Below are 24,503 nucleotides of genomic sequence, written 5' to 3'. Positions count from 1 at the left end.
GTTTCCTCATTAATTTAGTCGGAAATCAAGCCCAAACTTACCTTCAGCGAAGTTTACCAAAGAATGAACCAAGAATGGCCGATCCTCCGGAGAGGAGCCGCTCTTCATAGAAACGGCAGAACAGCGCCACGGGATGATAGCGGCCGGAAATATATTGCGTCCGTAGTGGTACTTCTAACATTGAGATTTAATGTTGCACTATTGTACATCGTTTTAGATTTAATATTTTATGAGTGTGTGTGTGTGTGTTTGTGTGTGTGTGTGTGTGTGTGTGTGTGTGTGTGTGTGTGTGTGTGTTGTGTGGTGTTTAAATAAAATTGAATTTCCCACTTTGGTCCACACTATTGTCAACATTTCTGTCTTCAAAAAAAGCCAACTCAAGGCGGCAGAGTCCTGAATTGAAAACAATATCTAAAGAACTCAAGTATCATACTAACAACACTAAGAGAGAACCTTCTGCAGCTCAACGTGACCAAGACGAAGGAGATGGTGGTGGACTTCAGAAAAAGCAAGTCCCCACCCTCCCCAGTCTGCATTAGTGGGAAAGATGTGGAAATAGTCCCATCTTACAGGTTCCTGGGTGTCCAGCTGGACAATAAACTGGAGTGGTCCACAAACACCGATGCTGTCTACAAGAAGGCCATGAGCAGACTCTATTTCCTCAGGAGACTCAGGTCCTTCAGTGTCTGCAGCAGGATGCTCCACATGTTCTACCAGTCTGTCATGGCTAGCACCATCTTCTTTGCTGCAGTGTGCTGGGGTGCAGGCATTAAAGCAAAGGATGCTAACAGACTCAACAAACTCATCAAAAAGGCAGGGTCTGCTGTTGGCTGTAGACTTGGTAACTTGGACGAGGTGGTGAGGGACAGGATGGTGTTGAAACTGCAGACAATCATGGACAGTCCCTCCCACCCCCCCATAACACAGTGGACAAACTGAGGAGCAGCTTCAGCAACAGACTCCTGCAGCCTCGCTGCTCTAAGGAACGCTACAGGAAGTCATTCCTGCCGTCCGCCATCAGACTATATAACTCATCCAAACCCAGCCAATAACAATAACTGTGTAATGTTCATGTTGTAATTTTATTTCTAAATTATTCTATATTTATGTATATATGCTTATAGTGCTTATAATATGTATATATTATATTATGTATATATTATATATATATGCTTATAATATATGCTGTATATATGCTTATAACATTCTAATCTTATCTGTATTTTTTTTTTCTGTCTCTTTACTCTGCATACGCTGCTACTATAATTCAATTTCCCCACGGGGATGAATAAAGTTCATCTTAATTAATCTTAATATTCCATCTGTCTATCCCCAACTGAATTAACTCAACACCTATCTCATCAGATTATTTGTAACAGAATAAGCAGATAACGTAGCATTTCCCTGTTCATATCTGCTACTTGCAATTTAGAATTTGTCAATAAAACTATGCTATGACACAAACTACAGTTTAATAGATGGCTGTGCTCCTAAAAAGAGCAGCATTTGTGGCTCATAAACCTCACAGACACTGCTATGCTCTTTAAACATTTTTATGATGGTGAATTTTTCAATCAAATATCTTCTCTTTGATAATGCCCAAAGCTGGATTCGAACTCTCCCTCTGGGGTCTTCAGGAGGTTTCAATCAGGTTGTCTGTTACAGCAATTGTCAACTGGCCCGCACCGGCCCGGGATCGATTCCCGGCCATGGCACCGATTCCCGGCCATGGCACATTGCTTTTAAGTTGATTTCATTTATCGGAGTTGAATCTTGTTTGATTTTTTTGAAGGCGTTTCACCTCTCATCCAAGAGCCGTTCGAGGCAGATTTGATGATATGACGCTCATAGGCTCTATAGCCTTTTCTTTTTGGGGGGAATGGATTGGAGGCTGCTCCAACATTGAGGTTTGGACTGTGACAAAGCAAAATGGACAACCTCCACCAGAATAAGTGTTTCAAGAAAATAAGTTTGAGTGTATTAACTTCAAAAGGCCATTTTCTTGCCCCTGCTCTCGCTTACGGCCATACCACCCTGAGAACGCCCGATCTCGTCCGATCTCGGAAGCTAAGCAGGGTCGGGCCTGGTTAGTACTTGGATGGGAGACCGCCTGGGAATACCAGGTGCTGTAAGCTTTTTGCACTCTTCCACTGGGTCAGCAGAGGCCGCCAGTGTTCCTGATAATTATCCAGCCAGATGTAATTCACTTCTTTAGTACTTCTAACATTGAGATTTAATGTTGCACTATTGTACATCGTTTGAGATTTAATATTTTATGAGTGTGTGTGTGTGTTTGTGTGCGTGTGTGTGCGTCCGTGTGTGTGTGTGTGCGTGCGTGTGTGTGTGTTTGTGTTTAAATAAAATTGAATTTCCCACTTTGGTCCACACTATTGTCAACATTTCTGTCTTCAAAAAAAGCCAACTCAAGGCGGCAGATTCCTGAATTGAAAACAATATCTAAAGAACTCAAGTATAATACTAACAACACTAATATTCCATCTGTCTATCCCCAACTGAATTAACTCCACACCTATCTCATCAGATTATTTGTAACAGAATAAGCAGATAACGCAGCATTTCCCTGTTCATATCTGCTACTTGCAATTTAGAAAGCGGGATTATGGGGTTACTGGAAATGTCTCTTTATTGAATAGGGACATAGAAAACTTTATTTTGTGGGTGTGTAATTTACCTATTGTATTGATTTGTCCTTAAAGTCTAATGGTGGCCAGCAAGGCTGCTGGACTCGTTCAGCCCCAGAGGTTTCACACACTGGGCCCCTGGGCCCGGGACCCCTGGCTCCCCCCTGGGCCCTGGACTTATCTCCATACACCGCATAAATGGCTGATGCTAATGCACTTTGATGCACTAATGCACTTAAACTTTGAATTTTCAGGTTCCAGTTCAGATGATGAATATTGAGAAGAGATTTGAAACCTATCGTGACCAGATGTTTAACACATCGGTCCTTCACCTCCCATTTAACAGCTCTCACTCCATGTTGCTGCTGTTGCCGGACGACATGGCAAAACTGGAGAATGCAATTTCTGCCGCTCATGTTACCAAATGGCTGAAATGGATGAAACACAGGTGTGGAAAATGGAGACTCAACGGCTAACTCTTGGTTATTGATGTGGCGGTTGGCTCCTGTCCGTCACCTCATGGTTGTGTCTGTTCCCCAGGAAATACAGTGTTTATATTCCCAAATTCTCCATCAAAACATACTCACTGAAGACTGTGTTGACTGAAATGGGGATGGTAGGCATGTTGGTGACAGAGCAGACTTGAGTGGTATTGCAGAGGGGCAACAACTGGCAGTCTCAGAGGTAAAGATGGAAAACAGGAACAGCATCAACAATGAGCACAGATTTCTTTCTGACAATTAATTATGTCTGGTATTTCTTGTAGGTTGTCCATCAAGCTACCCTGGATGTTGATGAGGCTGGAGCCACTGCCGCAGCTGCTACAGGCATCACAATAACACTTCACTCCTATAATTATGTTCCAGTCCTGAAGTTCAATCGTCCCTTCATGGTTATCATCACTGACCACAGCTCAGATAATATCCTCTTCATGGGCAAGATTACCAACCCAAACATCTGATGCACTAAATGCCGGTTTTGCACAATAAGAATTGCATCACATATAAAGAGCCTTAAAAAAGAAACATTTGCTTGTAGAGTCTCACTTTATTAGAATGTTTCTGAATCAGCTCTAAAAATATAATAGGTGGCTGAATAGCACAATTTTAATCTGGTTTGAGACGGGGCTCCCGCTATGAGCGGCCGACTACAGACGGGGCTCCCGCTGTGAGCGGCCGACTACAGACGGGGCTCCCGCTGTGAGCGGCCCACTACAGACGGGGCTCCCGCTGTGAGCGGCCGACTACAGACGGGGCTCCCGCTATGAGCGGCCGACTACAGACGGGGCTCCCGCTAGGAGCGGCCGACTACAGACGGCTCCCGCTGTGAGCGGCCGACTACAGACGGGGCTCCCGCTGTGAGCGGCCGACTACAGACGGGGCTCCCGCTAGGAGCGGCCGACTACAGACGGGGCTCCCGCTGTGAGCGGCCGACTACAGACGGGGCTCCCGCTGTGAGCGGCCGACTACAGACGGGGCTCCCGCTAGGAGCGGCCGACTACAGACGGGGCTCCCGCTGTGAGCGAACCACTACAGACGGGGCTCCCGCTGTGAGCGGCCGACTACAGACGGGGCTCCCGCTGTGAGCGGCCACTACAGACGGGGCTCCCGCTGTGAGCGGCCGACTACAGACGGGGCTCCCGCTGTGAGCGGCCGACTACAGACGAGGCTCCCGCTAGGAGCGGCCGACTACAGACGGGGCTCCCGCTGTGAGCGAACCACTACAGACGGGGCTCCCGCTGTGAGCGGCCGACTACAGACGGGGCTCCCGCTGTGAGCGGCCCACTACAGACGGGGCTCCCGCTGTGAGCGGCCGACTACAGACGGGGCTCCCGCTGTGAGCGGCCGACTACAGACGAGGCTCCCGCTAGGAGCGGCCGACTACAGACGGGGCTCCCGCTGTGAGCGGCCGACTACAGACGGGGCTCCCGCTAGGAGCGGCCCACTACAGACGGGGCTCCCGCTGTGAGCGGCCGACTACAGACGGGACTCCCGCTGTGAGCGACCGGCTACAGACGGGGCTCCCGCTGTGAGCGGCCGACTACAGACGGGGCTCCGCTGTGAGCGGCCGACTACCCGCCCTGCTGAGGCAGAGCCGTACTGGGATGGAGCGTTACCGCGGCGATCCAGCTCAGTGGGCTACATTGCCTCGGCTGAGGAGTACGACAGTGTGAAGTCCCGCAGTGAGCTGATGTTTGAGAAACAGTCTGGGAGACACGGACTGGTGACCCGAGTCACACACGCTGCCAGTACGTTTCCAGAAACATTTAAACACATGAGATATAGAAGCATCAGTAGCTTCATTTGAGTTCTGAGCTTTGGTGTCTGTGTGGAGCTGTGAAACCACAAGAAGAGGGAGGAGCCATCAGCTGTACGCAGAGATCAAGCCGGCTGTGGATGGAGCCACTACATCATTAAACACATGCGCAACAAGAACGACTACAATGAGCTCAGAGGGTTCAAACAGAGTCCTCAACCCAAAGTCTGATTTAAAAAGATCAAAAGTGGCGTAAATGTCTGGTCCTGACAGGAGAAGGATAACTGGAGCGGCATCGCTCGTACAGTAGACCGACTCTGCCTCTTCCTGGTTACCCCGGTGATGACCTTTGGCACCGTAATCATCTTTCTGAGGGGAATCTGTCACCAACCTCCTCATCTGCCCTTCAAAGGAGCCCCGCATGACTCCAGAGAGGAGAACCCACGCCTGCTGTGATGCACACACACAGCCAGGGCTTTTTCCATCGCCATCGCTTCTCTGGGGGAAATGTTGCATTTCTTTATCTTAATAACAACAAATCTGAATGGCAAATTTTAGAGTATTTTACAGGGAAGTGAAATAATGTTTGGACCTCTTATCAGGAAAGGAGAAAGTTGTTAAGAACTGCTCTAAAAACACCACCTCAGGGGGACTATATCCAAATCTCTCCCTTTACTGATGGGACGTTGAAACATCAATACGCGGATTCATACATTTAGAACTGGACGTTGCACCAGAACTGGAAGCGCGGACTGATACATTTTTAACAGCGGTCCTGCTTCAGCCCTCCGGGGTTTAATAACAAAATACGAAAAATACAAACATTTTAATTTTGGAAACATTGTTGTCGGTTGTTCGACTTGCCGGCTTTCGCAAAATTGCTAAATACACGCTAGCATGCATGTTTTAAGCTATCGTAGCGGTATGTTTTACCATGCCCGCGCCCTATAATCCGGAGCGCCTGATGTATGTGTTAAATACAGAAATAGCACCCGTAACTGAGGCTGCACCTTTTAATACGGTGCGCCCTTTGGTCGCGAACATACGGTATATAGAACATAGGGCACGTTTGTGTGGGATATCACTCCGCGTCTGCACAACGACCACAACCTCCTATCTTTAGTATTGCTGCGCCAACTGGTGGTCTTTTGGGTTGAGGATAACGGTGATCTATATGTAGCTATATGTAGCTATAGCATCATTGGCCTCCACTCCAGCCACTCCTGGTAGTTCCTCAAAAACACTGAGTTTCTAGTGGATGCACAATCTGTGGAAGCCAACATAGAAACTTCTGAAGAGCCAAAGTTCCTGCAACAAAAATATAGTCCCCAATTAGGTTGTTTTGTTATCACACGACCCCGTCCCCATTATCTTAAGAGAATATAAGAGAATGAGTGGAGACAGAAGAGAGAATGAGACGTTTTTGGCGCGTGTCGCTCTTGATTTTGTGTTTGTTTTTGCAGTAAACTTAAAGGAGGCCTTTACACTTTATGTTTGATTCTATTTAAGCTGATATTCCATTCTTGACATCTTTAAATTTACAGTATTCATGGGAGTTTTATTTGGTCATTTTGCTTCTTTTTATTTCCTATTTCCCACATTTATTCATAGTTTTTATTAGATTGCAATAAATCCTATAACATTGAACAGATTGACTAAAGTCAAATGACCTGCGGTTCCCACCGATAGCCGTCATTCTGATGGGTTTTTGCTGGCTGCAGCTGAAATATTCCAATGCTCCATGTCACAGAGACAGTAAATACTAAACCCTAAAGATTCTGAAGGCATGATGTAAAATAGTAACGTATAATACAGACATTTGAAGAGACAATTAAGAGAATGTTTCCATGCTTCTAAGAGTGGCCGAGGAGCCATTTAGAACTTTATAAAGATGCATTGTGTGATACCAGGAACTAATTTAACTTCAAGGCGAAGCTGCTTCTGCTTTGTCGACCATCGACTGATCTCCTGAAAGTCCACCAGCGCTTTTTAAAAACTGAATTTTTCATCTATGGAGGGAGTAGACGGCAGATGTTTCCACAGATGCTCTTCACCAGTGGTCAGTGAGTGATGCAGCAGATGAGCGGGAGGTGACTGGCTCCAACCAGCTACTGACTCAATGTCTCCAGCCCATAGTCTGGATTCTCTACGAGATCAGACAGCAGCTTCAGCTCTGAATCCTTCAGCTGGTTCTCACTCAGGTCCAGTTCTCTGAGATGGGAGGGATTGGACCTCAGCGCCGAGGCCAGAGAGTCACAGCTGATCTCTGATAACCTGCAGCGCCTTAATCTAAATAAAGAAGGGAAACTTTTATAAGGTTATAAGTGAAACCAGTATTCATCTGAAAGGTTAATCAAAGGCATGATCTGTAAATATTTAATTTAGTTACAGGTTAAAAAATGATAGTAATATGTAATTACCACAATTCCAACCTCTCAGGTTTGCACTGTTCCAAAGGAGAATATATATTGTTCTGGCCCTCACTCTTCCCAGGTTCTCCCACCTCTTTCCCTCCCATCTCATCATGGAGATCCATCTCACCTGTGGCTCATCTTTAAAGGCACAACCTGTCTTAGATGACTTCCTGTCTCCCTCACCATCTCCCTCCTCGTTGGCTGGTGTCTACCAGGCACCCTCACGTAGTTTTGTCTAATTTTGGTTACCATCTGTGGGCTTTTTCATTGTCCTTAAATCAATTTATCATGAATAAGTGGTCCCCGTGTGGCCCTCCCTCCTGAAGGAACTGGGCACAACACACACACTCAGAAAGTGTGAGGACCCTCGGATGGAATAATGGACATTTTTGAGAATGGTGTTTACCTCAGAGTTTCCAGTCGACAGTTTGGAAAGTGGAGAAAAACACAGAGCAGCTTCACTCCTGAATCCTGCAGCTGGTTGTGACTCAGGTCCAGTTCTCTGAGATGGGAGGGATTGGACCTCAGCGCCGAGGCCAGAGAGCCACAGCTGATCTCTGATAAACTGCAGTAGTCTAATCTGAAAAATGCAGGATGAGGTTATACGGTGCAGGTCTGCATGTTATCTGCGTCAGTACTAAACCTACGTTAGTTCTTAGTTGGGTCAGACCTGAATTCACGATATTACAAGGAATTTTTTTAATGTGGTGCATCACAGCAGTGTTGAGAACAGCCTCACTTCACCATCTTAGCAGCTGGTATATAGGTAGAAAAATGAAGACTGACCTGAGCCTCTCCAGTTTACAGTTTGGACTCTCCAGTCCAGAACAGAGCCGCTTCACTCCTGAATCCTGCAACGGGTTGTAGCTCAGGTCCAGAACCCTCAGATGGGAGAGGTTGGACTTCAGAGCTGAGGCCACAGAATCACAGCTGGTCTCTGATAAACTGCACTCCCATAGGCTAAAATAACAATTATTTTGAGAGAAGACAAATAAAAATCAACATGTACCAGAGCAAAACACAGCTTACAAGCAACAAACCTCTGGTCCTGCACCGGCTTATCTGCCGTATGTTCCTATTTTGGGTTCTTTCAGGGCGGTTGGACAAGATCTACAGCGTATGTAAAGTGTGTGTAGGTCAAAATACCTTCCAAGTTTGTGAGACCACATTTCTCAATAGCACTCAACTCTTGTCAGGAGTTGGGACAAAGCGACCCACTCCTGATAGCTTGTGGGCGATGCTGCAGCGACCCTGCAATCCCTACACTCTCTGGTGAAACCAAATCAAAGGTTTTAGACACTGCTGGATGCTGGAAGGGTGGCTATAGTCTGGACGCATCGTTCCCCTGACTGCACATTTCTCCAACAATGATTGGCAGCTGGTGTCACTTGTTCTCCAGATGAGAGAAGGAAAGAGAGCCACCCCACAGTGTGTTTGATTGCCCCACTGCAAGCTCAATGCTGCCAGAAAACATTGCAGGAGCATCAATTCCCCTCAGGGCATCAACAAGGAGCTCAGGAAAAGGTGCAGCTGCCACCTACTAGAGACAAGCACACTGAGCTGAGATTCAAAGCCCTCTCCTCCCAAGAGAAGAGCTTGTTTGTTGGAGGCTCTTCTGGGCGATACCTGGTGCCACAGCTCCAGCTCAGCCCGTCTCTGGAGCTGAGGTGGAGCTTAGCAAGTTTCATGGTTCTCCACCACTTCCTCTCGCTGAGGACCTTCTCAGCTGGTGGTTTCTGCTCCACCTTCCAAGTTGAGCAGGTGATACTTCTGCATTCCTGCCACCAGTGTCTCTGCAGAAAGAGTCTTCTCTACTGTTTTATATTAGATTGTAGAAAATTAGGATTTTTGGTTGATGTATTAGATGTTGTTGACTAAGAGCAGGTTTTTCTTTAATATCATAGAAAGATTCGATGAGAAGAGCAAATGTATTATTTTATGAGCTACTTCCACTACTATTATAGACACATACTTCCATATTGTCTTAGATTGCAAGCTGCATTTATTGCATCGTTCATAGAAAGTCATATTTGTGAGGAGAAAAACTCAAATAAGGTCATTTTCTTTAATGACCATTACAACAGAAGGAGGCGATGAACAAAGAGATTTATATAAAAATGTGTGAAAACTTATGGATGGAAACCTTTTTAAAATGGTTGCATTGTGTAGAATCGGTGTAGAATCAACTTGTTGACTTCTGATTTGGACTCCAATGGAAGTGAGGTGCAACAATTGTGGATGCTGAAAGCTTCAGATCTTCATGAAGGTTTCTGTGGTTGGACTGACCTGCTGCCCCTTTAAGAGGGAGGCAGGTTTGGGCTTCTGGCTGGAATGAAGCCACCTAAGATGAGAATGACTGCAGGCTTTCGGTACCAAGGTTTAACAGGGGGCTCACTTCACACTTGGGCTTTTCTCTTTTTTGGGATGGCTTTTCTCAGTAGAGAAGGGGCATGGCACACTGCAGCAGCTTTCTTTTTGGGGTTTCTAGTTTTCCTTCTGATCTTTAAAAGACAGGAAGAACCATTTTTGATTGGTCTGAATGTTTGGGCGGTTTTGTGGCCAGCCTAAAATAAAACAAGACAAATCTACAACTGATACTTCCTTTCTAGTCATTGATGACCATCCTCACATGGGACAGATTTCCACAACCAATTTAATACTGCAAATCTGTCCTGTGTGGTCTTTTTTCTGAGAACTGTAACACTACATTTATAACAAAGATCAAACATGGAAACAGTTATTGTCTAACTAGTTACACCTGGGAAAGTACTGGATCATCTCTGACTGACCTGAGAGTCTCCAGCTCACAGAGAGGATCCTGGAGAGCACCACAGAGCAGCTTCATGCTGGATCCTTCAGCTGGTTCCTACTCAGCTCCAGAACCCTCAGATGGGAGGGATTGGACCTCAGCGCCGAGGCCAGAGAGTCACAGCTGATCTCTGATAAACTGCATCACTCAGCCTGGAAAAGGAATAAATGGGGCAAATAAAAACACATTTCTAAATCTGAAAATGAAGAGAAAAGCAGAAAATGTAAAGAAATTTAGAAAAGACCAACAGAGGCCTCCTGACCTGAGCGTCTCCAGTCTGCAGTTTGGATGCATCATTGCAGAAGACAGTAACTTTACGTCGGCATCTGTCAGGCTTTGGTTCCAGATTAAGCTCAGCTCCCGTAGATGAGAAGGGTTTGACGTCATTGCTGAGGCCACAACTTCCCAATGACTCGTTGAAAGAAAACAACCAGGCAGTCTGTTGTGCATGAAACAAAAATAGTGAGTCAAACTTTGGGATTTCTCATCAACTTATCTGAGAATCTACCTCAACACAAATGTAGCTCATTTCCTGGAAAAGCTAAATTCAACACCGTAGAGCAACAGTTTGAACGACCATCAGATCTGAAATGCAACTGAATTATTCTCACATTTGTCTTATTTTAGAACAGCTCATAATTACTCAATATTTAAAATGATTGTAGCAAATGGTTCAAAGAAACATGCATCTTTTTATCTGTCTATCGGCTCTTTGGATATTTTGCATTTCATCCAATTTGTACGATGGTGCGTCAAGTCTTAATTCAGCGATCCGATCGATGACATCAGAGTCTCTGGTTGCATCGATTGCCCTCAGCTTCTGTTATATCTGCCTGTTTCCCTTCAAATCATTTTCACTGCACCTTTTGTTGCTAGTGATGAAGTTGCCACCTAACGGGTGTGGAAAGGGTCAAACAACTTTGTGGGTCACATAAAGGCTCCAAACGGAACCGCCACAAAGACCTAAAACACCCATTTAAACCAACGAGGCCGGCTGTTTTTACGTTGAACAAATGAAGCAAAATAGTCACGTGTCATTAGTTAAAATGTGTTTTTCTGTCGTTTGAATACGATGTATACAAACAAACAAAAGTTATTTAATGACATGACAGTAATTTCATGATAGTCAATTAACTTGTGGCTCCTATTATTCCTGCCTTATGTTGGTTTGTCTGGATTGACCTTTGAACTTATATCCAGCCAGTGTTGAACATTTCTGGATGAATTGTTGTTGTTTTAATTTATGGACGCTGCAATGGAGATAAAGAATTGAAGGAATGACCACTGGAGGGGGTATTGCTACCTGACATGATCCACTCGCTTGATTTAAACGCCGATGTCCGGCCCCAGAAATCTTTACTTACACGGCCTTCCTGCAGTTCCTCACAGCTGGAATCAGGCGACGTCGTCCCTCCACTGAGGTGTAGTACTGCCGCAGGTCCAGCTCATCCAGAACCTCCTCTGACATCTGCAGCAGGTAGGCCAGAGCTGAACAGTGGATCTCTGACAGTCTCCTCTCTGATTTCTTCTCTGACTTCAGGAACTCTTGGATCTCCTGATGGACTGACTGATCCTTCATCTCCATCAGACAGTGGAAGATGTTGATGCTTCTGTTCTGGGAGATTTCATCACTGTTCAGCTCCTTCAGGTTGTTGAGGACCTTCTGGATGGTTTCTGGGTGGCTGTTCCTCTGATCCAACAGTCCACCCAAGATCCTCTGATTGGACTCCAGAGAGAGACCATGAAGGAAGCGAACAAACAAGTCCAGGTGGCCATTTTCACTTTCAAGAGATTCCTTAGTGCTCTCCTGAGGAAGTCATCAAGAGATGTGACTTGATTTTTTGCAAACATCAATGTAAACCTGGAAAAGGGGTTTGGTTTCGAATATTTTAGGAACTGATTTATAACCACTGTGTCTTTCCTGGTGTAACGGTGGAACATGTAGACGGCAGCCAGAAACTCCTGAACGCTCAGATGAACAAAGCAGTAGACTGATTTCTGGAAGATCACACTCTCTCTTTTAAGGATCTCTGTACAAACTCCTGAGTACACCGACACCTCGGAGACGTCCAGTCCACATCGCTCCAGGTCTTCTGAGTAGAACATGATGTTTCCTTTCTCCAGATGTTCAAACGCCAGCCGACCCAACTTCAGAAGGAGTTTTTTATCAGCCTTAGTCAGTTCCTCTGGTCTCTGCTTTCCTCCATACTTCTGCTTCTTCCTCTTTATCTGAACCCTCAGGAAGTGTGAGTAGAGGTCAGTCAGGGTTTGGGGCAGCTCTCCTCTCTGGTCTCTGGTCATCATGTCCTCCAGAACTATAGCAGTGATCCAGCAGAAAACTGGGATCAGACACATGATGTGGAGGCTCCTGGAGGCCTTGATGTGTGAGATGATTCTCTTGGACAGATCTTCATCACCGAACCTCCTCCTGAAGTACTCCTCCTTCTGGGAGTCAGTGAAGCCTCGTACTTCTGTGATCCTGTCAACACACGAGGGAGGAATCTGATGGGATGCTGCAGGTCTGGAGGTGATCCAGATGAGAGCTGAGGGAAGCAGGTTCCCCTGGATGAGGTTCACCAGGAGCACGCCAACGGACGATACTTGTGTGACATCAGAGATGAGCTGATGGTTGTTGAAATCCAGTAAAAATCTGCTTTCATCCAGGCCATCAAAGATGAACAGAAGTTTCCAGACAGTCAGATCTTCTGCTCTGATCTTCTGTAATGTTGGATGGAAAACATGAAGCAGTGAGAGAAGACTGTGCTGCTCATCTCTGATCAAGTTCAGCTCCCTGCATGAGAGCGGAAGCACCAGACTGATGTCTTGGTTCTCCAAACCTTCTGCCCAGTCCAGACTGAACTTCTGCACTGAGAAGGTTTTCCAACGCCGGCGACACCGTTGGTCAGAACCACTCTGATGTGTCTCTGTTGCTCAGATAAGACTTTGAAGATGTCCTGGCACTTGATTGGAGTGTCCTGGATGTTCTTCTTGGAGGTTCTCTCAAGCTGTCTCACCTCATGTTGTGTGTCCACCTCCTCACTTTGTCCCTCAGTGATGTAGAGCTCAGTGTAGATCTTGTTCAGCAGGGTTCCACTTCCTGCTTCATGAGTTCCTTCAGTCACATGTTCACATCTTCTCTTCAGACTCATCTTATGACCTTCTATCACCTCCTGCAGTTCACCACCCTCTAAAACAAACAATCTTTTAAATCCTTTTACAATTGTCATCTACAGCAGTAACACAGATGTCCTCAACTGGAAAATATTCTGTCATGTTTGAATGATAGAAGCAACAGTCGGGTAATGACCCATCTTACTGTCAGTTTGAAATGTTATGTCTTCTTATGTACACCTATTATTTTATTTCATTGGTTTCAATGTAATTTAGTCTATAACAACCATTTCCATGTCTTCCAAGAGTTTGCTTGGACTAAACAGCTGGTAAAAGCTGGATGATATTTAGAAAAACACATCAAACCTTCTCCAAACACATCATACTCAGCAGACCCATTGTCCTGTAAAGGTCACCTGCCTTCAACTCTTTAACACTTTCCAGAACTAAATGACTAAATGTTGCTAAATACTGTCTAAGCATTTAGGAAGGTCTTCAGAGGGTCCAGGGGTTCCAGTGGAACCAAACAAGAGCTCTCTGGATCTTCTCCTGCACATTGTAAATACACAAGTTGTTCCTTTATTCCGACCCAAAAGTATCTTATAAATACAAATGTACGAGCTTACGTGAGACGCTGTTGTTCAGGTCGGCGGTCTGCAGTTCAGTTCTCCGTTTGTTTTCACCCTCGGGACAGGAGGAATCTCCAATGGAAGCAGACCGTTTCTGATAGCTGTCAAAAATGGGAATAGTGGTTATACATGTCTACTGGGCGTTAGCAACGCCTAAGAAAGGCTACGTTCACTTCTACTTTCAGTTTGCTCTGACAGCTGAAGATTGAATGAACACTGAGCAAAAAATATAAAGTTATTTACGTTCTAACAAGCTCGTTTAGTTGGAGAAAAGTGTATTTGATTTAAGTGTTTAGTGGCTTTTCTTCATTGTGAATTTATGTTAAAAATAAAAGTGCCAAATCAGGAATATAAACTCATAGAATAGAACAAAAGTTCTACATTTATGCTCCAAATACAGTAGTCTGGTCTCTGAAACTGATCATTAAATAGCACAGAGGTCACGCGTATTCAAAAGCTTATTTCAACCATTTAGAAATGACTGATATTGTTGTCTATGGGTTTATTAGAACCAGGAGCCTATAAATAGACTTTTTAATGAATTTTCATGACATGTGGTGGAACAGTGTGGCAGAACAAGCTGCACAGACCTGCCATGTCTTACCCATCCGTATCTAAATGGAGAGCTGGAGCACTCTGCAATGATGGATATTGTTGGGAAACTTTAAAATATATGCCTAGGAATTTTTGTGAGATGATGTTAACCCATGTAGGAGAAATGACCAGTTAAAAACACAAGCAATTTTCAGTTTTAAAAGATTTACCACACTAAAATTAACATGGGAGTTAATGGGAGCGAACGCCTGACATGTTGGTGCACCGTTTCATTTTAAGGACCTGATGAATTTAATTTTTCACGATAGTGGAGGCTAATACCCACAAAATGATGTTTTGTATGGTTGTGAAATGTTCTAAGGCAGAATTATGTGGTTCAGAAAACCTTACTTTAAAGGTGAGCCTTGAGGTCCAATACCGAAGTTTAAAGGGAGGTCTTTGGAGTAGTCACTCTTCAGGGACACACAGCTGGGCACTGTGGACTCTGCTCTGTCCTCGTCCATCCTGAGGAAACATCAGAAATAGTGATGAGACTGTGATGAAGGTAAATAATCTGTAGAGGTTGGAGTTCAATAATCCCAATTCACTGCATTTTTATCAAACAGGAACATTTCTAATCCATTCTGGATAACAACTGAATCAATAAATCAATGATGTCTCTGTATCATTTTCATGTTTTCAGAGTTTAAGCTGCTTTTTTTAACTGTTCCCTGCAGTGAGAAAAGAACTGGCACCTTTTCCAGCCCCTCATCCTGCAGCACTGAATGTGCTCTAAAGTTCTTTCCAGAGCAAACGTCTCTGCACTTGCAGCAACATGTTGTAGTCATGGATCCGTGAGGAGAACCGGATACAGGAAACGCCCCCACTTTGATCCCAAAACCCAACTGGTGGCCAACGGTGGTCCGGCAACGACGGGGACGCTGGTCCATCGGGCCGACAACACTGGTTTTCCACAGGCCAACATGGTGAAAGGACTGTCTTCAGCTCAGCCACTAAATTATCTGGTGCTACATAAACATACTAGTCAGGACTTTTTAACTTCCCTCATTTGTTCCCCTCTTCAATTATTTCTATGATCCAAGTCCTCAAAGATCACTGCTCTATTTAAAATAGATGAAAGAAATGACACCCACTCCTGCATTTCTTTCACAGTGGTTCCACAACATAGAACAATAAACCACTGTGAGAAAACGTGCAACATGAACCCAAAATCCTGTTGGTGTCCTGTGATCCTGTGTGGATTTATTTAATTATTTTTAAAGTTTATTGTCTTAAATAATACCAAAATATCCAGCTGTTGGACTGTTGAACAACTCTAATAACTTTATGAGCTTTTCACCTGTCACAAAATGTCGCTCTTCCTGCTTTGTCTGAACAGAATACTTTAACTTTTAAAACCTAATCAACAGCTTTATGGCATATATATTACTACCATTAAAGCATTCTGGGAGGGTTTAAAGTTCTTTTAGGATCAGTAGCAAAGAGCAGAAAAATAAACTAAACTTCACTTAGAAAGACTATTCAACTATAACTAAAGCCAGACTATAAGAATGTTAAATAAGACCTTTTCATTTATAATGTATAACGATGTTTTGTGCTAAAACTAAATATGAAGTCTCATTGATTCCAATCTTGATTTTATCTCCAAACACAACTGTCAATTCTTTTCAATAATGCTCTTCGTTTCCACTCACCTTGTCGGTCTTCAGTCTTCCTGCTTAGTCTGAAAGGAATACTTTGAAAAACTCGTTTGTTGGGTTCCCAGTTTCTGGGACCGTTGTTGCTGGTGTCTACCTGCAGGGGGCGTGGAGGAGCCGCTCATCAGCCACAGTGGCCCCGCAGACACACGCACCTGCGGTCTCTCTTCAATCTCCCGTTAGATTTAAGGACAGAACTCCCGTCTGCCAGCGGCGGAGGGTTTTCGGCCTCATCGCCAAACCCTGACTTCTGTGGCTTGACTATTTTTGAGAGTTTTCCTAGCGGACTTGTTTTGGACTCAGTCGAGGTCTCTCCGCCTCTGTGAACGCGGACCGAACTGTTCTTGTTCACTTTAAAATAAAGACGCTTTTCGGACACCATTCTCCGCCATTATTCAACCTGGTTAAATAAATAAGATTTATGATGCTTGACAGATTTGAAAGACTTGTAAAAGCAGCATATTTCTGCAGCCCTGGAGTCCAGGAGGAGCAGCAGAGGTCAGAATGTGTCGGAGCGCGTTTAACTATTGTCTGCAGTTCCACGCGTGTCCACCGGGTGGCGGTAAAGCACCACATGATATTTCTCCTTTTTGGAACTTCTTCAGCTGCGTTGAGCTTTAAATCTTCACCTGTCGCTCCCTTTAAGCTCTAAACTTTGCGGTTCTGTGTGTAGTTTGTTGGTTTAAATATTTTTGATGAATTCTGATGAAAATGACTGAAACTGTCAATGACCAATAGAAAGTTCGTCCATTGTTCTACTGCGTCACACATTTTCATTATTTATTGTCATTTTTGGGTCTAAACTGGGCCAGTTCTGTGAGCTGTTTTGCTTTTTCTGTGGACCAGATGTTCCAGGCAGGTTCCATCATCGGACACAGACGGAGACAGGTCACGTGACAACAGTCAGCCTTTAGTTCTTTATTACAGGAGGATCTGGTTTATATACAGACACGTATCTGCAAAATACTAAAAAGTCTATGAACCCAAAGTACTAAAAAGTCTACGTCCACGCACACGCGTGTATTAAGTGTTTATACACACGTGTGCGCGTACGTGCACACTGTATATTCATCTTATCACTCCCGTCAGAGAAGCACGGACCACAGTTCTTTTGACACAGATGATTTATTGGCACGACATCACCGTAAACGCCATCACCACCGTCGAACTGTTTAGCACAACACACAATTAAACAGGTTTCACATATACAACACGTACAAACGCAACAGATTACCTCGCTGGCTGCACCCCTGAGGGAATGAGTCCACCATGAGCAAAGAAAAACGTCTTAAAAAGAATGTCTTCTGCAACTTCCTCTTCTTGCAGTATTACCTCAAATAAAAGTTCGTGAAGTGGAGTACCACATTAAAGGTCCGTCACTAAACAAAGAACAGAAACCACTTCCGCCTGTATGATGTGTTAAATAAAGGAATTAAATATTCATAAAAATAAACAATGTTAAATAAAATATTCTACAGACATAAAATGACAACATAAATGATATTTATGGCAGTTAAACTCCCACCAAATCACAGTTATTGTGATTTCAATACACACTTTACACCTTTGCTACAACCTTACGTTTTAACGTAACATTTAACGTAACAAGTGAACTATGACACTTATTCTGCTTCAACCAATACAACAATCTTTTGCACAGGCCGATCAAGATACACTGACTTAGTAGTACGCTTCCCTTGTTTGTCTAAGGTTGAGTCACTGACGAACAGTTTCACTTTTCTAACCTTTCCATCTGCACTGGGATACACTTCTGTCACTCTTGCCAGTTTCCACTGATTTCTTGGAGAACTGTCCTCACAAATGATAACTATGTCATCAACCTTTGTATCTCTCTTATCTGTTTGCCAGATTTGTCTCTGCTGAAGATTAAGGAGATATTCTTTCCTCCACCTAACCCAAAACTCATTTGACAGAAACTGCACCTGTCGCCACCTCTTACGCAAATACAGATCCTGCTTCACAAATTGACCAGGAGGGGGATACACTATGCTAGACTTCATCATGAGAATGTGGTTGGGAGTCAAAGGTTCGACACTTGTGGGATCATTTAAGTGTTCAATTGTTAGAGGTCTGCTGTTTATAACAGCCATCACCTCATACAGAAATGTGCGAAGTGAAGCAGTGTCAAGTCTTTTAGCAGATTCATCCAGGATTGCAGTGAGAACACTTCTGATTGTCCTTATTTGTCTTTCCCATACACCTCCCATATGGCTTGATGATGGGGTGTTCATTAGGAACTCACATCCATATCCCTTCATTTGTTCATGGTTCAGATCTTTCATTGCATTCATGAACTCTCTTTTCGCACCTACAAAGTTTGTGCCTTGATCACATCTCAGCTGTCTCACATTCCCACGGATTGCAATGAATGTGCGCAGCGTGTGATGAAAGCATCTGTGGTAAGATCATCCAACATTTCTATATGTACGGCTCTTGAACACATACATGTAAAAAGGAGACCATATTTCTTGAGTTCTTTTCTTGCTTCCTTCATGTAGAATGGTCCAAAGCAATCTAGGCCACAATATGTAAATGGAGGAGTACTTTCCATCCTGTCTTCTGGCAAATCTGCCATTTTGGATCTTGTGTGTTTCTTCTGTACTTTCTGCACATCATACATTTGTGGATGTGTGAGGCAACTGCACTACTGCAGCCTATGATCCATATTCCACTCGATCTTAGTTCATTTACAGTTATGCCTCTTCCTTGATGATGCACCTTTTGGTGGTAATGCTTGATAAGTAAAGAAGATACATGGCTTGTCTTAGGCAAAATGACAGGATGCTTGACATGTGGGTGAAGACTAGACCTTGTCAAACGTCCTCCTACCCTGAGCACACCATGCTCATCCAAGAATGGACTTAGCTTGTGTAAGTTGTTTGTTTTATCCTTAGGTCTTACTTCCTTGCATTGCTTTATACCTTTGATCTCAGAGTTGAATGCTTCCTCTTGGACCAGTTTAATAATGAAAAGCTCCGCTTCCTGTCTTTCTTCAATGTTTGTGGTTTCATTAGTCTTAGGTTTGAGACCCTTTCTTTGCTGTACATATCTTTTAAGACAGGCAATGGCTTTCACAGCTCTTCTCCAGTCAGAAAACTTTGATAAACAATCAAGCAAAGACTTCTCTTCCTTTGCTTTTGTGTTTAGAACCTGAACTTTCCGTAGCTCTGGATCATCATCTTGGATTTCTCCCACCTTGATATTTCCTGCAGGTAGGTCCTGTTTCCATAGAAATTCTGGGCCAGTGAGCCAATTTGAACTGACAAGCTGATGTGCCATCAGGCCCCTTGAAGCGTGATCTGCCGGGTTATCTTCAGATTTCACATACTGCCATTGCTCAGCATCAGTGATGGACTTAATTCTTTGGATTCTGTTTGCGACAAACACTTGAAACCTTTTGGCATCATTGTTTATATATCCAAGAACGACCTTGGAGTCTGTCCAAAAATATTCTTGAAGACCATCTATATCAAGCTCATTTCTGAGCATGACACTCATCTTTGCTGCTACCACCGCTGCAGACAACTCAAGGCGCGGTATAGTAGTTACTTTGGTGGGAGCAACACGCGCTTTCGCCATCACTAGCGAGCAATGAACCTCTCCCTCAGCACTAACTGCTCTGAGATAACTACACTCACCATAACCTGTGACGCTGGCGTCGGAAAAGTGATGGAGTTCGTACTTCTCAACATCTGTGAACCTTTCTGGAATGTAACATCTCCTAATTTTTACACTAGATAAATTCTGAAGATCTTGTAGCCATAACTCCCACTGTGATCTGAGCTCTTCAGGGAGTGGCTCATCCCAGTCAACTTTGTCTCGACACATTTGTTGTAAAAGCAGTTTTCCACGGAGGATGAATGGTGCAACAAACCCTAATGGGTCATAGATGGAAGCTACAGTGGATAACACTCCTCTTCTGGTCAGTGGGCGTTCCTTGACAGTAACTCTGAACTGAAAATCATCAGAGAAGACGCACCACTGCACGCCGAGTGCACGTTCCATCAGTGGCTCTCCCAAAGCCATATCCAGGTTTTTCACGCTTTCTGCACACTCTTCCTTGGGTATCGACTTTAACACTTTGTCACTGTTGGAGATGAACTTGTGTAGCCTCAACTTGCCTACACTGCAAAGCTTCCTAGCTTCTTCGACAAGCTGGATAGCCTCTGAGTCAGACATCACACTAACAAGCCCATCATCCACATAAAAATTCTGCTGAACAAATTTCACAGTGTCTTACTAACCTGGTCTTGACCTTCAAGAGCTATGTGTTTCAGACCAAAATTGGCACACCCAGGTGAAGAGGCTGCCCCAAAGAGATGAACTCTCATCCGAAAAACTGATGGTGGAGACTCAAGATCACCATTCTCCCACCATAAGAACCTCAAGTAGTCTTGGTCCTCAGGTCTCACATGGAACTGATGAAACATTCGTTCCACATCGCAAATAACAGCAACAGGGCCCTTACGGAATCTGCAAAGGACACCCACCAGGCTGTTTGTTAGATCTGGTCCAGTAAGGTGATCATTCAATGATGTGTCCTGGAACCTCGCTGAGCAATCGAAAACTACACGAATTTTCCCAGGCTTTTGAGGGTGGTATACCCCATGGTGGGGAATATACCAGGCTGGATGATTGTTGAGTTCTTCTTCTGGGACCTTTTCTGCATCACCACATGTGATGATGTCTTGCATGAAGTTAATGTAATCCATGCAGTATTGTTTGTCTCTCTTGAGCTTTCGTTCTAGACACTTCAAACGATGAACAGCACATGGCATGTTATTGGGTAAGTCTGGCTTGTCTTGTTTAAAGGGTAAGGGCATTTCATAATGACCATCCGGTTTATGTTTGATTCATCTTTCAGCTTGTTCAAGAACTGGAGATCTTCCTGAGAGAAGACTGCTTCTTCTCCCACTCGCTCACTGAAGTCTGATTCCAGCACTTTGATTACATCATCTGGAGTAACCACTTCTTTGATGCGAGTGTTACAAACATAGTGAACTTCACTCTTGAGCTTGACTGTTGGTTTGTGTGCTGGTATTACCTGCCTTACAATGATGCGGTGACTTACACCAATTGCATCAATCTCATTTTCTTTTTGTTCACCATAACTCACTATGCTCCAACCTAAATCAGTTCTCTGAGCAAATGGTTGGTTCTCTTCCCCAATTACAACTTCTCTGGGCATCAGAGCTTGTGGGCAGTTGTAACCGATCAGTAGGCCAATCTCGCATTCCATTAGTGGAGCAATGTGCTCTGCAAGATGCATCAGGTGAGGCCATGCCTTGGCAGTCTCTGGCGTTGGAATGTGTGAGCGATTAGCAGGAATGAATTCACGAGTGTAAGTTGTTGGCACTGTGATTTTCTTAGAGGAGAATAGCCCTCTTATTTGTAGGTCTTTCAGTCTTTTACAGGTGACTACTGTTTTCTTTGATGTCATAGTAGAGAGTTTCAGTTTAACTTGCTCTGAATTCACATCTAGAACGACTGCACATCCTCAAGAATGAATGACGAGTCACTTTGTGAATCAAGCAGTGCATAGACGAGAACTTCCTTGCTTGAATCACTTGAGGTTGATACATAAACAGGTATAATTGTTGAAGTCTGAGTATTATTACTGTCTTGTACAACTCTGTTAGATGTGATTTCTTTGGTTACACTTTGTGCTTCAGAATTTTCTTTCTTTGATTCTTGTTTTAAGCGATCTTCATGAAGACATGTAGGGTGACGTTTTGAGCAGATGTCACACACCATTCGCTTACTGCAGCTCTTGGATTGATGGCCATGACTTAAGCATCCAAAACACAATTTCTCGACTTGAATAAACTTTACTCTGTCAGCAACAGGCCTTTCAATGAATCTTCTGCACTTATATAAGCTGTGTCCTGTTTTCTGACAAAACACACATGTGACTATGCTCTTCTCACTAGTGTTAGTTGTGAGGATCTTTGCACCAACAGTTCTATTCTTGAAAACAACTGTGGTTTGGTTCTTAACTTTTAGTCTCTCAGATTCACTCTGCTGTAAAGCATGGTAAGAGGTTATAGGGTTACATGCGATGCTAGCTTCCATGCTTAGGAAAGTCACAAAATAATCAAAGCTTGGGAACCTTCTGTGTTCCAGCTGATACTGAGTAGCTTTCCGATTCCATCTGGTACTTAGCCAGTCAGGTAGCTTGGCAGTAAGTTTCTGATTCTCAATTCCATCATTAAGAACATTTAAACTCTCATTATGGGTCATGGCAGATTTACAGCTACGTAAAAAATCCACAAACTTTCTCAGTTCAGCACTCTCCTTTGGGCCTATTTTTGACCAAGCATGTAGTTTGTCTCGGAGGGCTTTAGCAATTACAAAGGGCTCACCATATCGTTCATTAAGCAAGTCCCATGCTGCGTGATACGAGTCTTCTGAATCAGTCAAAAAATATCCTTCTAAAGCCTCTTTAGCAGCTCCTCCTACATATTTCTGAAGGAAGAAGATTTTTTCTGCTGCGGGAATATTTTTCCTCTCAATCAGTGTATGGAAGGATGACTTCCAGTGGTTAAACTTGAGTGGATCACCGCTAAAGATGATAGGCTCTGGGATAGGTAGCCTATTTGCTGATATGGCCTCAGCCAAAACTTTGACAAGCTCTCCTGAATTATCTTGAACAACATGTCTTGGAGCTGAATCACTTTGTGTGTGTTGATACACAGGATTCATCTGATTGGTTGCTTGCATATCTGTAGATAGTTCTGTGTTGTGTAGCATCTCACCTTCATCATAAACTTGAAGCTTTGCTCTGGCTGAGTTCAGTCTTTTCAGCTCCTCCAAACGCTCAAGTTCTCTTTTTAAGTCTTTGACTGACCTTTTTCTTGCTGCACTTTCTTCTTCTTGTTGCTTTAAAAGTGCAGCTTCTTTTCTCTCTCTTTCTATTTTGCGTTCAGTTTCTTCCTTTTCTGCTTGTAGACGGCGAGATACTGCAGCTGCTTCTTGGTCTGCAGCTATCAGCTTGTCCTCGACCTCAAGTCTTTGCAGTTTCTCTTGGTGACCCTCTTGTTCAGCCATAATCTTCAGTACAGCTTGTGTGGCTGCATATTCTGCTGCAGCTTCTTGTCTTTTGGCTGAGGATACATTAGAGACAACAGAATTAGCTTTAGAATACTTAGAGGCTGAATGTGAGCCGCTTGATACAGACGACGCAAATACAGAACCAGCATCAGGCCAAACAATCTTCTCTGCTGTTCCTTGCATTTGAAATTGGGCATTCTGAACCACAATCCCTGTGACAGATACACACTTATCCATCTTGCGGCGCATTTCATGTTCTGGGCCGTCAATCCTCCGATATTCATCATAAACAATATTCAGCTCTGACAACTCCCTTTGAACAGTGCTGATATGTTCTTCTAGAATGTTGCTAGGGTCCTCTTTTATTACAGACCTTTTAGCAACCTTGCTGAGAGCTTTCCAGCGGTCATAAATGCTGTCAAAGCGTAGAAGTAGCCCTTTAGTCTTTTCCTTGTGAAATTCTTTTCCTTTTTCTGTTAATGTGCGGTCTCTTTCACTTCTACGAGGCTCTTCAAACTGGACTACTTGTGCATCATCAGGCTCATCTATCTGCTCTGGTTCTGCCATTTGAAGGCTACTTCAGAGTGACAGTTTTTACTTTTGACAAATGAATTACTTAGAAATTAACTATATGTCATTAGCTTGTCTGACATAAGCAGTTTAGCCCTAAACATGTTCTTGAGGCACTCAGGTCAATAAACTTAAAGATAATTTTGCTTCTAATTAACCCTTAAAGCAAGCATTAAAGGACTAAACTTACATGCTCATGAATTATTTCAAACCTTTCAAAATGTACAGATTACCCCTTTAACGAATGAGGTGCTCAAATAAGACATCAAACGTAAACGACATTAATTGCTCATTAAACTTATGACCACTGTCACTAAACTTCACAGTCCCTTGTGGTTTTCCAGACTTGTGTCCCTTTTCAGAGCATTTTAACTTGTGTGTCTGACTTGTGGACGTTCATGGAGAACCGTTGAACATGTGTCTTCTTGTTAAACATCGGCTTATCTGCTTTTCCTTCGTGACGAGCCGTCTGCGCCTCCTTGCTGGGCCCGAGCAGGTCCCTCGAAGCAGACTCGAGTTCGACTATCACTCCCGTCAGAGAAGCACGACCACAGTTCTTTTGACACAGATGATTTATTGGCACGACATCACCACCGTCGAACTCGCTGGCTGCACCCCTGAGGGAATGAGTCCACCATGAGCAAAGAAAAACGTCTTAAAAAGAATGTCTTCTGCAACTTCCTCTTCTTGCAGTATTACCTCAAATAAAAGCTCGTGGAGTACCACATTAAAGGTCCGTCACTAAACAA

The 24,503-nt window shown here is 43.9% G+C and overlaps 2 protein-coding genes, 1 long non-coding RNA gene and 1 other non-coding gene across 15 annotated transcripts in view; 2 read left to right on the top strand and 2 right to left on the bottom strand.

The window, feature by feature from the left end:
• Positions 1–2,016: 2,016 nt before the first annotated feature.
• LOC130525139 (5S ribosomal RNA) lies at positions 2,017–2,135 on the top strand. The gene has a single exon (XR_008950403.1). It is a non-coding gene; the product is annotated as a 5S ribosomal RNA (ribosomal RNA).
• A 750-nt stretch (positions 2,136–2,885) lies between these two features.
• On the top strand, positions 2,886–3,667 carry LOC130524755 (uncharacterized). Its single transcript, XR_008950226.1, has 3 exons — positions 2,886–3,090; positions 3,183–3,326; positions 3,409–3,667. It is a non-coding gene; the product is annotated as an uncharacterized LOC130524755 (long non-coding RNA).
• Positions 3,668–6,318: 2,651 nt separating this feature from the next.
• LOC130524710 (NACHT, LRR and PYD domains-containing protein 12-like) overlaps positions 6,319–24,503 on the bottom strand; it is a 337,155-nt gene continuing 318,970 nt past the window's right edge. For 7 of the 12 annotated variants that reach the window (XM_057031088.1, XM_057031087.1, XM_057031092.1 and 4 more), the window contains 2 exons: positions 7,719–7,892; positions 6,319–7,187 (listed from right to left, as the gene is read on the bottom strand). In XM_057031088.1, coding sequence (XP_056887068.1) covers positions 7,007–7,187; positions 7,719–7,892 — 355 coding nt within the window. In that variant the 3' untranslated portion in view covers positions 6,319–7,006. Of the gene's footprint in view, positions 7,188–7,718; positions 7,893–10,380; positions 10,561–11,485; positions 13,309–13,858; positions 13,963–14,806; positions 14,921–24,503 lie in introns of those variants that run through there. The other 5 variants (XR_008950191.1, XR_008950193.1, XR_008950192.1 and 2 more) reach the window with 3 other exon arrangements.
• LOC130524723 (uncharacterized) lies at positions 17,220–20,362 on the bottom strand. Its single transcript, XM_057031139.1, has 2 exons — positions 17,348–20,362; positions 17,220–17,281 (listed from the first exon to the last, which is right to left on the bottom strand). Exon 1 carries the CDS (start codon positions 20,311–20,313, stop codon positions 18,649–18,651), a length of 1,665 nt encoding a protein of 554 aa, XP_056887119.1. The 5' UTR covers positions 20,314–20,362; the 3' UTR covers positions 17,220–17,281; positions 17,348–18,648.

The sequence above is a fragment of the Takifugu flavidus genome, chromosome 4, assembly GCF_003711565.1.
Source record: "Takifugu flavidus isolate HTHZ2018 chromosome 4, ASM371156v2, whole genome shotgun sequence".
Taxonomy (NCBI): domain Eukaryota; kingdom Metazoa; phylum Chordata; class Actinopteri; order Tetraodontiformes; family Tetraodontidae; genus Takifugu; species Takifugu flavidus.
This window is presented reverse-complemented; position numbering and strand designations above follow the sequence as displayed.

Coding starts and splice junctions, on each gene's coding strand:
- LOC130524723 (XM_057031139.1), bottom strand. CDS start 20,313: ATGTCTGACTCAGAGGCTATCCAGCTTGTCGAAGAAGCTAGGAAGCTT.